The sequence below is a fragment of the Budorcas taxicolor genome, chromosome 22 (assembly GCF_023091745.1).
Source record: "Budorcas taxicolor isolate Tak-1 chromosome 22, Takin1.1, whole genome shotgun sequence".
NCBI lineage: Eukaryota > Metazoa > Chordata > Mammalia > Artiodactyla > Bovidae > Budorcas > Budorcas taxicolor.
Window position 1 is genome coordinate 49,550,534 of NC_068931.1, and position 12,587 is coordinate 49,563,120.

Sequence of the window (12,587 nt, forward strand, 5' to 3'; positions counted from 1 at the left end):
TTTTATATCACTTTATTTACCTTCATAAATCAAGCAACATTAATTTTATAAATAAGATTCTTAACAGTTCCATTCCTCCCCAAATACATCCAAAATGGATATCAGAGAAATTAGCTCTAAAATATATGTATTATGTTCTTATACATTTTTATAAAGAGAACCTTAAACATCATCAACATTTGTCCTTCTAACATGCAAGTCTTTACTTCATCAAACAACATAGCTTCTCCAGCCCTCGTCTCCCACAAACCCTCTGCAATAATCAAATGAATCCACTTGTATTCCCCAAACACATGATATATAACCCAAAGGTCCCTATGCAGTTCCTCTCTGCCTCCTTGAAGGTCTGGCCACAGCTCATCACTACAGCTCCAAATGACTGCAGCATGTACCAACTGTTCCTCTCAGTGGGCTTTCTATGCATCCATCCATCTCAAAGCTCTTCCAAAGTCATGTCTTTCTTTGCCCAGGGCCTAACACAGTAAATACACATAGCAAAGTATATTCATAATATATATATTTTTGCAGATTAGCTTAATGAAAAAGAAATTATTACACTGTGAAGGGATAATCTAAGGACTGCTGCTGCTACTGCTGCTGCTAAGTCGCTTCAGTCGTGTCCAACTCTGTGCAACCACATAGACAGCAGCCGACCAGGCTCCCCGTCCCTGGGATTCTCCAGGCAAGAACACTGGAGTGGGTTGCCATTTCCTTCTCCAATGCATCAAAGTGAAAAGTGAAAGGGAAGTCGCTCAGTTGTGTCTGACTCCTAGCGACCCCATGGACTGCAGCCTGCCAGGCTCCTCCATCCATGGGATTTGCCAGGCAAGAGTACTACTGAGATATAACGCTGATTTTCCCTAAACGAAATGGCCCCTGACTAGTCAGCATTTATAGCTAATTATCTGAGCTCCAATACTTTGGTCACCTGATCCAAAGAGCTGACTCATTAGAAAAGACCCTGATACTGGGAAAGATTGAGGGCAGGAGGAGAAGGGGGCAACAGAGGACAAGACGGTTGGATGGACTCAATGGACATGGGTTTGAGCAAACTCTGGGAGACGGTGAAGGACAGGGAGGCCAGGCACGCTGCATTCTATGGGGTCACAAAGAGTTGGACACGACACTAGCAACTGAACAACAACAATCTACCATTTCCTTACATGTTGTGAGATGTGATTTCTCTGTGTTTCAGTTTCTGGCTGTGCCTCCACACTGCGAATGTCTGTAAGACACCTAGTGTTTGTAATACCATGTACCAGAGTCAGACATGGCTGAGTGACAAACACTTTCACTTTTTTCACCAACTGCAAGGGGCTTTGAGCCACTCTATCTGCAATGGACTATCCCTTAGCACACTACCCTGTTTCCATATAGACCACATGATGAGCAACAAACAAAATATTTAAGCACACTGAATAGGTTGTATCCCCAGGGCCTTACTCATTCAACAATTATTTCGAGTCCTCCACATGCCAGGCTAACCTCAATACTAAGGGGACAGAAGTGAGCAAAACAAGTGCTGGCACAGGAAGGGCCCTTGTTTCCACGTTGCTTTCATTCTAATTTTATTTGAGAAATAAAATAACATGAAATAATAATATGAAAAGTAGTGATAAGCATTAGGACAAAAAAATAAAGCATGATGAAAGGACAGACTATGAAGGGGTGCTATTTTAGGGCAGGCAGAGCAACTGTTTCCAATAAGCCAAACTCTGAGCAGAAGGAAGGAAGCTTGCAGGAGGACAGGACATGAGCCATGCAGATGCCTGAGGGAAGATATTCAAGGCAGGAGAAGAAAGGCCACAGGCCTTAAAGACAGGAGTGGGCTGGCACGTTCCAAACTAGCAAGAACAGCAGCGTGACTGAAGCAGAACGAGTAATGCGGACAAGGCCAGTAGATGATACCAGGTACCTCCTGCACCCGAGCAGCAGACTAAGTCCCATCACTCACACACACACACACACACACACACACACACACACACACACTCCCCCAGAAAAGGCAGTGAAGGCAATTCGTTATGAGTATCACATCTTTATCAATATCTAACTTACGACAAAACTAGATAAAGTTTCTTAGGTTACAGAATTAAAATATCTGCCCATCAGGGCCAGGCTGAGAATTAAGGAGCCCTGGTCCTTCCTCCTCATTGAGTTCACAGGTTAATAAAGGAGAAGACACATAAACGGATCTCAGAGGAAGGGGCCAGAGCTCACAGCAAGGCCCGCTCTGAGCAGACCTCCAAGGACCTGTCCAGACTGGGGCCCAGAGGAAGGAGCAGAGCCTGCTCTCAACAACAGCCTCACTGTAAACAGCTGAGAGTGAGAGCTTTGACAGAAACAGCAGCAAACAGAAAAGGAAAGAAACCCTGTTCAAGCTCTCAAAACAAACTCTATTTCATAATAAAAGAAAAGCATCCTCAGCAGTGCTCAAAGCATCAAGTACTGGGCCCATCCAACATTACTGCTTACGCTACTAGGGCCCCATCCATCACTGGGTACAGTCATGGGGTCTCCATTCAAACGCCATGGTAAAACGAGAAGACCTCAACCAGTGTCCCAAATTCTAAGTGTAGTGCTTTCAACTCTAGCCTGCCAACCATGTTCCATTTCACTCTCCATTAGTGTCTTAAGAGACATACCTTTAGTATATCTTATTCCTCTCCCATTCAACTCCTTGAGATCAAGAAGATACAACAGTTAAAAAGACAAAGTTTTACTTTTGAAAGACACTTTAACTCTAGTGGATCAACCCAATTCATGCTGAAAAATGTCAAGTCACAAGACCATGTCTGACTTAATCTTTCTTTTAAATACATTTATAAAAGCTGAGAGGTATGGGGTTAATAAGGAAGGATTCCCAGAAGGTGTGCAATTTTAATCTGACACTGAAGATTAACACCTCATAGAATTAATATTTTATCAACAAATCCAAACTGAGAAGCAGAATCCACTTACAACTTAAAAAAAAATTTTTCATTGCAGATGAATTCTTAGAAATTCTAGGAGTTTACCACAGTAGATCCTGTTCTCCCAATGATGAAGAATCAGTTAAATTAAATTCACAGATTTCTAAATTCTTGTAATCACTCTAGTTCTTGGTAATCACTTGCATTCAATATTAACAGAATGATTTCAGAGTCTCAAATGTTTAAGCTAGAAAAGTTTTGAATTACCCACAAAGGCCATTAAAATTAGATACCTCTTGCTATTCAGCCACTAAGGCAGCACATTAAACTTCAACGTTTATAGCAAGACAGATGATAGTCAGGTGTGTCAGAGCATCGCCAGTTTTCACAGGTTAATATTCCTCCTTAAATTATAAGCTGATCCGTAACACTGCACTACGGTTATAGTAGATGAAACATTTGAAGAGGAGTTCGGTTTCACATGGAAACTGTTACCAAGACAAACCTTCTTGTAGGATGGAGTTCCAAGAACATTAAATCATAAGAAATTGTTTCAGCAGCTGGTTAAAGCTGAGTGTACATAATACAAGACATCTGGTTGTCTGTGCATTTTCAGTTCATTTAAAAAGTATAAACACATTAAAACACTGAAATGTTTGATATATTACAACACTGTCTACTTGCTCTCCAAGTGTTTAAGTGGCTGGTCTCTACATTGTATTCACGGCTTATTGACTACCCAAGGGGATTTATCATTTCCATCCCCCTTAACTTTACCACAACATTTTATCAACAACAGTAACAAAAACAAGGTACTTATTTAGGATATATATGAAATTGCTGGTATTTGGTAATAACAAATGTAATAGAGGTGGTGCTGTTTTTAAAATTAACATCAGGAACACAAGAAGCCTCATATATACTATAATAAACAAATGGTAGGCAATACACAGGGCTTCCCTGGTGGCTAAATGTAAAGAATCTGCCTGCCAACGCAGGAGATGCGGGTTCCGTCCCTGGGTTGCGAAGAGCCCTGGAGAGGAAAATGACAACTCACTCCAGTATTCTTTCCTAGGAAATCCCATGGACAGGGGAGCCTGGCAGGTTACAGTCCATGGAGTCGCTAAACAATCAGACACGACTTAGCAACTAAACAAGGACAACATGCAATATGTGTGTTCCCCCTCCCACATCTGACCATATGTAACAGAAAGCTAACCACAGTGGCTTAACCAAAGTAACTGTTTGCTCTTTTAACATAAGAAGAAAATCAAAGATAAGTCATCAAGGGCTGGTGTAGTCCTTCGATAACATTACCAACACCCCATGTTCCTGGGACACTGTCCTTTGTGTGTGGCACCCATCATCCTAGACTCAAGAAGGCCAGAGCACTGCCTCCACATCCAGGTAGGAAGAGAAGGGCCAAGGGCAATGAGCTAAAGATACATGCTCTGCAAGCTCCTGACTTCTGCTTACGTGTAACTGGCCCAAACTGTCATGGAGCCACATTTAGTTCCCAAAGAGCCTGTAAACTAAGCTGGGCACACACCTCCCCCAACAATATTGGAGAAGAAGGTGAGAAAGGGTACCAGGCATGTAAAGAACTGTGTCTGTCGTAAGAGTTCCACTACCTGGGACACCTTCTCCATGCCCTTTCCCTGTTGGTGATTCCTCAGCTATCTCAGCCCTACCTTTCAGGCTGCACATGACCAGACCAGGTCACAACAGGGTTTGGTGGTTCTCATTTCTAAGCCTATAATACAATTCTTCCTATAATACAATAAGCCTATAATACAAGGGTTTCTCTTGTGGCTCAGCTAGTAAAGAATCCACCTGCAATGTGGGAGACCTGGGTTCAATCCCTTGGGTGGGAAGATCTCCTGGAGAAGGGAAAGGCTACCCACTCCAGTATTCTGGCCTGGAGAATTCCATGGACTGTATAGTCCATGGGGTCGCAAAGAGTTGGACACGACTGAGCAACTGTCACAATACAATTCTGGATGCTGCGCTCATGCACAACAGAGGCCTGTTTTCTCACAAATACCCATCTTTCCTTTGGGGCCACAGACAAGGGGCTTATTTCCAACAATATCTCTAAACAGACTGAGATTTTGTGACGATAAAACTTAAAACCTACTTTTTTATTTCAAAAAATAACTCCTCTAAAATGTGCATTCTCGAGAATTCCCCATTTGTCCAGTGGCTAGGATGTTGCACTTCCACTGCAAGCAGCATGGGTTAGATCCCTTGTCAGGAAACTAAGATCCCACCTGCCATGTGGTGTGGCCAAAAATAAACAAATTTTTTTTAATAATAAAATATGCATTCTTAATAGTGGGTGTAAGAGATCACCCTCCAGTGGGTGAAAATTGGTGTGTTCAGGGGAGAAAAACTTCACAGATATTATAATGATGTAGGGCCTTCCAAAAAGTCATAAAGCATACACACATATTCAGTGTATCTGTAGTATTCAAATTTCATTAGGACTCTGGAGAGGCAATTAAGAAAAAAAATTCTAAAAAGGCTCCTCTGAGAGACAAATAAGGTTGAGAATAACTGTTTTAAAAGTAACAAACATTTTGAATTATACAGGAACTGCATTCAGCTGTAGTAACAGAAATCTAGTTGTAACAGTGTAAACAAGGTCTATTTTTCTTACATGAGAACTCCAGGGGTGGGGGCAGGAACAGGGTAGTGGTTAATCTTTGTAGTGGTAGAACTTTGGTTCAGCAGCTCAATGCCGTCAAAGTAGACTTTGCTGTAAGTTTCCTAGCTCATGGTGCCAAGATGTCCAACACAACTCTAAGGAGACCCTGCCCACACTCTGGTGAATAGGACAGTGGGCTCTCACAGATGAAAATATAAATGTGTCTCTTAGGTGAGTCAGGTCCCCATAAAGAGCTGTGCCTGTAAGTTTCACTGGAGGACTTCCCCCTACATCTCACTGACCACATCCAGCTTCAAGAGAAGCTAGAAATAGAAATCCAACCTCTCCAAAAGAGACCAGATATAAAATTCAGAAGCAGGGAAGAATAAATAATGGATGGAGAAGGAGCTATATGTACCATGTATGTATCAGATTCAAACTGCTTTTCTCTCAAACCCTGGTTTACACAGATTAATTCTGTGCTTATCATATGCTTCACGTTGCTAAAGAGTTTATTTTCCCCTCAACAACATAAAATTCTTGTGTTGATGATGGGTCATCAAAGTCTAACTGTTATCACACAAGATAGCAAGAAGCCCATGGATGTACACGGAGGCATACATGAAAGCACTACACCACAACCCACAAACTCTTCAACACGATCAACTGGCATCTTCAATACACTAAGAAGAGAAAAGTAATCCTGGCTTAGCCAGAACTTACAAGAGTGGAATATCAGTGATTAACTGCATCAAACAGCAGAGCAATTCTTCCAAAAGATCTTCTGAATCAGAACCTGGTGAGACACATAAAAAAAATTTTTTTAACAAAGTATAAAATAGAATTCAGTTGTTTGGAAGTTCAGTTTTCATTCCTAATGAGAATAATCATTATTACAGAAACTCAGATACTAAGTTGCCCTCTGAATAAAATCTATACGCTGAGCAAGTAAACATCTACTATAACCTTCATCTAGTAGAGGAATTTTGAACACCAGCTATTAATTATATTGCTTTTAATGTCTGAAGGCAACTATGACTTCCATAGACCAGCGGTTTTCAAATTTCTTATACTGTACTATGTCTTTTCAAATAAAAGTTGTACTGAAGTCAAAATATATAAAATAGATAAAAACTCAAGCTGCTTCAGCTGTTTTGTTTAAACCAGAAATAGACTACCTGCACTTCTTCCCCCAATGAAAATCTGACCCTACCCTTGATCTCCTTGCAGACCCAGAAGTGCCTTCTCTGAACTCATGGAGCCCCACTGATTATAGACTGGAACTCACTGAGGGTCTAAACACCTCTTTACAAAGACCAAAGTCAAAATGGCTTTCCCAAGTCACAAAGTAAGCAGCAAAGGTTGGTTGCAAACTACTGTTGCAACAGAAATGCTCCTATGTCCCAAACTTCTCAAACCTAAGTGACTTTCTAACTTACGAAGTCAATCAGGATCATATGTGGCTTTCAGCTTTGGACGTTACTGACACCTGTATCTACAAAATTCTTTCTTCCCTCAGTTTCTATGACTTCTTTCTAACCCACTACTTTTTCAATTCACTCCCAGGATCCACTTCCTCAGAATACCCTTCAACACTGGCACACACCCAACTCTCTTGCTCACCCTAAATAAAAACAATCATCTACACAGCATCTATGCCTTGTGCATCTGTCTGTTACTATAAATGCTGGCTGCATTATCCCAGAGCTTCTGACTACAGGTAAAGCAGGCTCCTGCAGGCCGCTATTGGACTTTGGGGCTTCCCAGGTGGCACTAGTGGTAAAGAACCTGCCTGTCAGTGCAGGTAGATGCCAGAGACAAGGGTTCAATCCCTGGGTCAGGAAGATCCCCTGGAGGAGGGCGTGGCAACCCACTCCAGTATTCCTGGAGAATCCCATGGACAAAGAAACTTGGTTGGTGGGCTACAGTCCAAAGGGTTGCAAAGAGTCGGACACGACTGAAGCAACTTTGCAAGCACACATACATGCACTGGACTTTGACCCTCTTATGGGAAAAAGACAGACAGACAAAGAGTTTGGCACATAATGTACACTCAATACATGTTCAATGAACTAAATACAGGTGTCCAAGTCCAAATTTAGCAGTTGCTTCTAAAACATCAAAGCACTTGGCATCTCAAAGAGAAGTTTAGCAATTCTTTTTTCTAGACCATAATATCACTTGGTATTCAGTTTGAAGAAATTCCTTCCTGCCTTGCCATAAATAGAAGTGGCACAGCAGCCCTCTGAGAGGTCAGTGCAAAGCTTGAAGAGAATATTAAATCATACTGAAGACATCAATAAATGCTAAAAAGAATACACAGCAAGACTCAAGTTCAATAACCACGTTAAGTCTCACTCTAGAAGCAGTAGGTCACTACCACTTAGCTCAACAAGTGGAGGAAAGTCAGAAGAGCCAACTCAACCTTTCTCCTCCAGAGCTGTCCAACATGACCCATGCGAGTTAATAACCTATTCCAATAAGTGGTTTGTTGGCAAGTATTAATAATATATACTCAGTATGTATTTGCTGAACTGTCATTCCATGCCTTACCCTAGAGACTGTGGTGACCCAGACCCAGTAACTTTCAGAATCACTCACTGATTTCCTAAAGAACACTTTAGACCAAATAAGTTGGCCAGTTTACTAACATACCCCTGGTTTAGCCAAGCAGCCTGCACAAATTTTTTGATTACAGAGGTGAGGGAACACGTGCTCAGGACCCACAGATGGCAACTAACTGGATTTTTTTTTTTTCCCTCCATGGGTGTAAACACATCTAAATTTCAAATCTTAAAATGGTGACAAAGACCTCTCTTTGGATCCATGTGCCATCCAAATCATGACTTCAGTCAAGTTGACAGCCGGTTAACTAAGGAGTACATTCACAGCTTCGTTATCAATGTAATCCTAATGAAAATAATGTTGATAAATCCATCTCATACAAGTAAAACAGTATTTCAAGGCCAAAGTTCTAACAAAACTAAAGATAAGAATAAGCAAATTCCAAGTGAAATCTCTGACAATTTCCACTTACTAAAACAAAAACATTCTTGCATAATACTATATTCTTATTTCTGGGGTTACTCTAGAAGCAAATAATTGCAAGGCAAGTGAAGAATGATAAGATTTGACTGCATATCAGGCTTTACATTAAACAAGTCACTCATACTGCCTTAGTTTCCATGCATCATTCATCACTCAGCTTCCATATGAGGCCAAACATCTTCCTTAGTTTCAATTAAAAACAAGTAAATATAAAATTCACCTGCCAAAAATTACAGTAACACATTCATGCATTTCTTACAGTTTGCAGGTCCATGACAAAGTAAATTGATGTTCTCTGAGTAAAGGACTTTGCAGAGATTTGAATGTGTTTACTATGTTGTGAAGTTTTACAAACCAGAGTTGTGTGTGTGCTTTTTTTAATCTCCTAAAGAGTTTTAAATTGCCTCTATAGCTCCAGCCAAATATTTTAATACTTTAAATCAGAAACATTCCATTCTCTCTAGCCCACATTAATCTTAACAATCACTCCTAAGGAGTAGGTATCATCATCATTTCACAGATCAAGGCTCAGAGAGGGTATTTACCTACAACAAGTGGCAGAGTTCAGATTTAACCTAAATTCAGACTTCCAAAGGGAGGGTGGGGTGGAATTTACAAATTACTTTCAAAGACCCGTTTCTACACAAAGTTGGAAAAAAAATCCAGTCAACCAATCCAAGTGTCACTGAAGACCCTACAAATCCCTGGTGAGTATTCTGAGCCACGTTAAGCAAGAGACTGGAAATACCACAGATGATTTTACACATCAAGGTGATATCCTACACAGCCATCAATACATACTCAAGTCCTTGACTTAACTATCTCAAACAATGAATAAATACAATCTTTTATTAAGAATATTTTGCAGAACAAGGTCACTGAAACCTTACCCCATCCTTGAGGTTCTCCCACTTTAAAGCCCAAACGCCACTTCAGTAGTCCCTAGGAGTATCAGCAGAGGGAGGCACAAATATGAGAAAGCAAAGATAGAGAAAGACAAGATTTCTGGTCACTCACAGCTCTAATGGGCTTCCTTTGTGGCTCAGCTGGTAAAGAACCCTCCTGCAATGTGGGAGACCTGGGTTCGATCCCCGGGTTGGGAAGATCCCCTGAAGAAGGGAATGGCTACCCACTCCAGTATTCTGGTCAGGAAAATCCCATGGGGTAGCAAAGAGTTGGACACGACTGAGACTTTCACTTCACTTCACAGCTCTAATCATCTACACCTGAAACTAAGCTGTGGTTGCTCCCTGTTAGTGCTTTCTGTTTGGCACCCATTCAGTATCGTGGAGAAGACTCAACTGTCTCATTTTGACCTTAGGGAGAGAACCAGAGATAACAAAACATTGTCTTGATAAAATGCCTCCCATCAGAGTCAGAGGGGTGGCAGGTGTGGAAGAAAGGGAGAAAAGAAAACTTTTGACAGCACTTACTCAAGGAAGGGGAAAAAATAGCACTGATGGAAAACTAAGCAGCAGCCAGAAAAAAGAAACATACGGGTCACTTAAATCAGGTTATGCATCATTACTGAAAGGACTATTAAAAGACAGAGAGCAAATGGCTGCTGTTTTCTTTACATTCAGAAAGTCAAACTAGGGCTTCCCTGGTGACTCGGTGGTAAAGAATCTGCCTGCCAATGCAGGAGACACGCGTTCAATCCCTGATCTGGGAAGATCCCACATGCTACAGGGCAACTAATAAGCCTGTACACCACAGCTACTAAGCCTGTGCTCTGGAGTCCGCGAGCCACAACTGCTGAGCCCACGTGCCACAACGACTGAAGCCATGTGCCCTAGAGCTCGCAACAAGGGAAGCCTCTGCAGTGAGAAGGTCTGCACCGAGACTGCAGAGTAGCCCCCACTCTGCAACTAGAGAAAAGCCCACGCAGCCAGAAGACTCGGCACAGCCAAAAATAATTAATTTAAACCAGTCAAACTGTCAGTTTCTCAATGGTGCCCAATACTGTGCTAACACAGGTACTTAAAACTTCAGAATTAACAGAGCCACACTCCAAAGAGGACTTGAAAGTTCAGAGCAAAAGACTCTTAAAATGAAGACACATAGCTAGATTATACTTACTATAAACTCATACTCAGAAAAATCATGGTTTTTCTGAGGATCTAGGTTACTGTCTATTTTAATTGTAAAGCTAATACTTGCATTATCCTAAAGTATTAAAAATCATACTTAAGCATCAAACATGCCTCCAAAAATCAATTAAGGAAAAGCAAATGGAGTCACTCTTCTCTAAAAATAAAACTGGTCTACATTTCCACGCATTACAATGTTTATAAACCTGTGTCCTACCCATTCCAATAAAATCTGCAGTAATTCTGGTTGAGTGCTATTACTGTGGTCAAACAGAAATGCTTCTGTTTACCCTCAAGGATAATACAGTCCATGAGATTTAATCATAAAATGTGCTGTTAGTAAAACTTAATTCATTCTATTCCACTGATTACATAAAGGAAGGGGAGTGAACAAAATATCATGAATCACACTCTCACCTATTATATGACCAAAAACAAGTCAAGATTTCCTAGAAACACTTTATTTTTCTTCAAAGTCAGATTATAAATCATATAAGCTGAATATTTTAAAAGAATAAATCTATGCTAAATCTACACTTTCTTTTTTCTCTGAGTCACATTTTTCAACTATTGTGGGGGGTTTTTTGTATTATTTATCCATAACTAATGAGATGAAACTATGAAGTTTTGTATTAAGACAAAAATAAAATACATGTCACTCAATACAACTGTGTGCCCCTAGCACAATTTTTGGTTTAGCCGCCCCAGGCGTGAGGGACCAGAGCAAGCAGAGAAAGAGCAGTAAAGCCCGCCATCATGAGCCTAAGCACCTCCAAACACACCTCAGATTTGGAAGCTAATTCCGAAGAGTTTCAAAAAAGTTTTAAGCCAGACGTGAATGTGAAGGAAAGTGGTTGTGTTCCAGAGGTGTGATTACAGACTTTTTTCCCATAAATTTCCATTTCACTTAATTTTTTGTTTGTTTTGGTCTCTCACAAATCGTAAGTTTTCTCACCTGTATGGGATCCTTGGCTCCCATTTACCTGCCGGGGGAGGCACACGCTGACGGAAGCTCTAGGTGCGGAGGCACAGCCTGCCACGCGGGGGTTGCCAGCGGAGGGCTCTGAGACACTTCACAGAAGGGCACCCAAATGTCAGTTTCTCTGAGTCTTTCCCTGTTTTTTGGTTCATTTATTCAGAAGAGTATCCACTTATGGCAGGAAAGGGAGTGGAGTGGGTACAACCCCAACGTCAGCATTCTAGAAGCCAAGTCAAGATGCCTTACTCTTTCACGGGTAGCCTCTTCTCCCAACCCTGTTCTCCCTACACCACTGCCTCCACCGTGCCGAGAACTCATACAGGGAGGCTCCGCTGGTCCAGCCTCTATAGAGAACAGATTTCAGTATTAAACTGGGAAAGGGGTGGTCCCATGATGTACGTCACAAGAGTAGAGACCTTCCGATCAATCCCCTTGCTTGTCTGCCTTTGGAGACGCCTGGCACTTCCAATTCCTAAACCTCTCCAGATTCTGTGGCAAGAACGGGCTTGCTTCTCCAACCGTGAAGGCATTTAGCTCCCAGCTTTCAGTGGTCAGTTTAGCTCAGCAACACTCAGTTTTCCAACTTGCAAATTGTGATTAACACTGTCTCCCCCCCTTTCTCTTTAACCTAATGAATTCATAACTTGTTCAAAATTCCTTTACTGATATTTTCTGGCGGTTTCAGGAGAAAGCAAAGATGATCATGTATATTTAATCCACTATGCTTGAGAGCAAGTCCTACAAAATAAATAATTAAAAAAATAAATACGGGGAAGGGAGGAAGGCTCAAGAGGGAGGGGACATATGTATACATAGAGCTGATTCACTTTGTTGTACAGCAGAAGCTAACACAATATTGTAAAGCAATTAGATGCCAATAAAAAATAATAAATGAAAAAAATTTAAAAACA

The 12,587-nt window shown here is 41.2% G+C and overlaps 1 protein-coding gene across 1 annotated transcript in view; it reads right to left on the bottom strand.

Moving 5' to 3' along the window:
• DYM (dymeclin) overlaps positions 1-12,587 on the bottom strand; it is a 390,393-nt gene that overhangs the window by 309,939 nt on the left and 67,867 nt on the right. Inside the window, exon 6 of the mRNA XM_052660241.1 lies at positions 6,283-6,355. Within this exon, the coding sequence (XP_052516201.1) occupies positions 6,283-6,355 (73 nt within the window). The remainder of the gene's footprint in view (positions 1-6,282; positions 6,356-12,587) is intronic.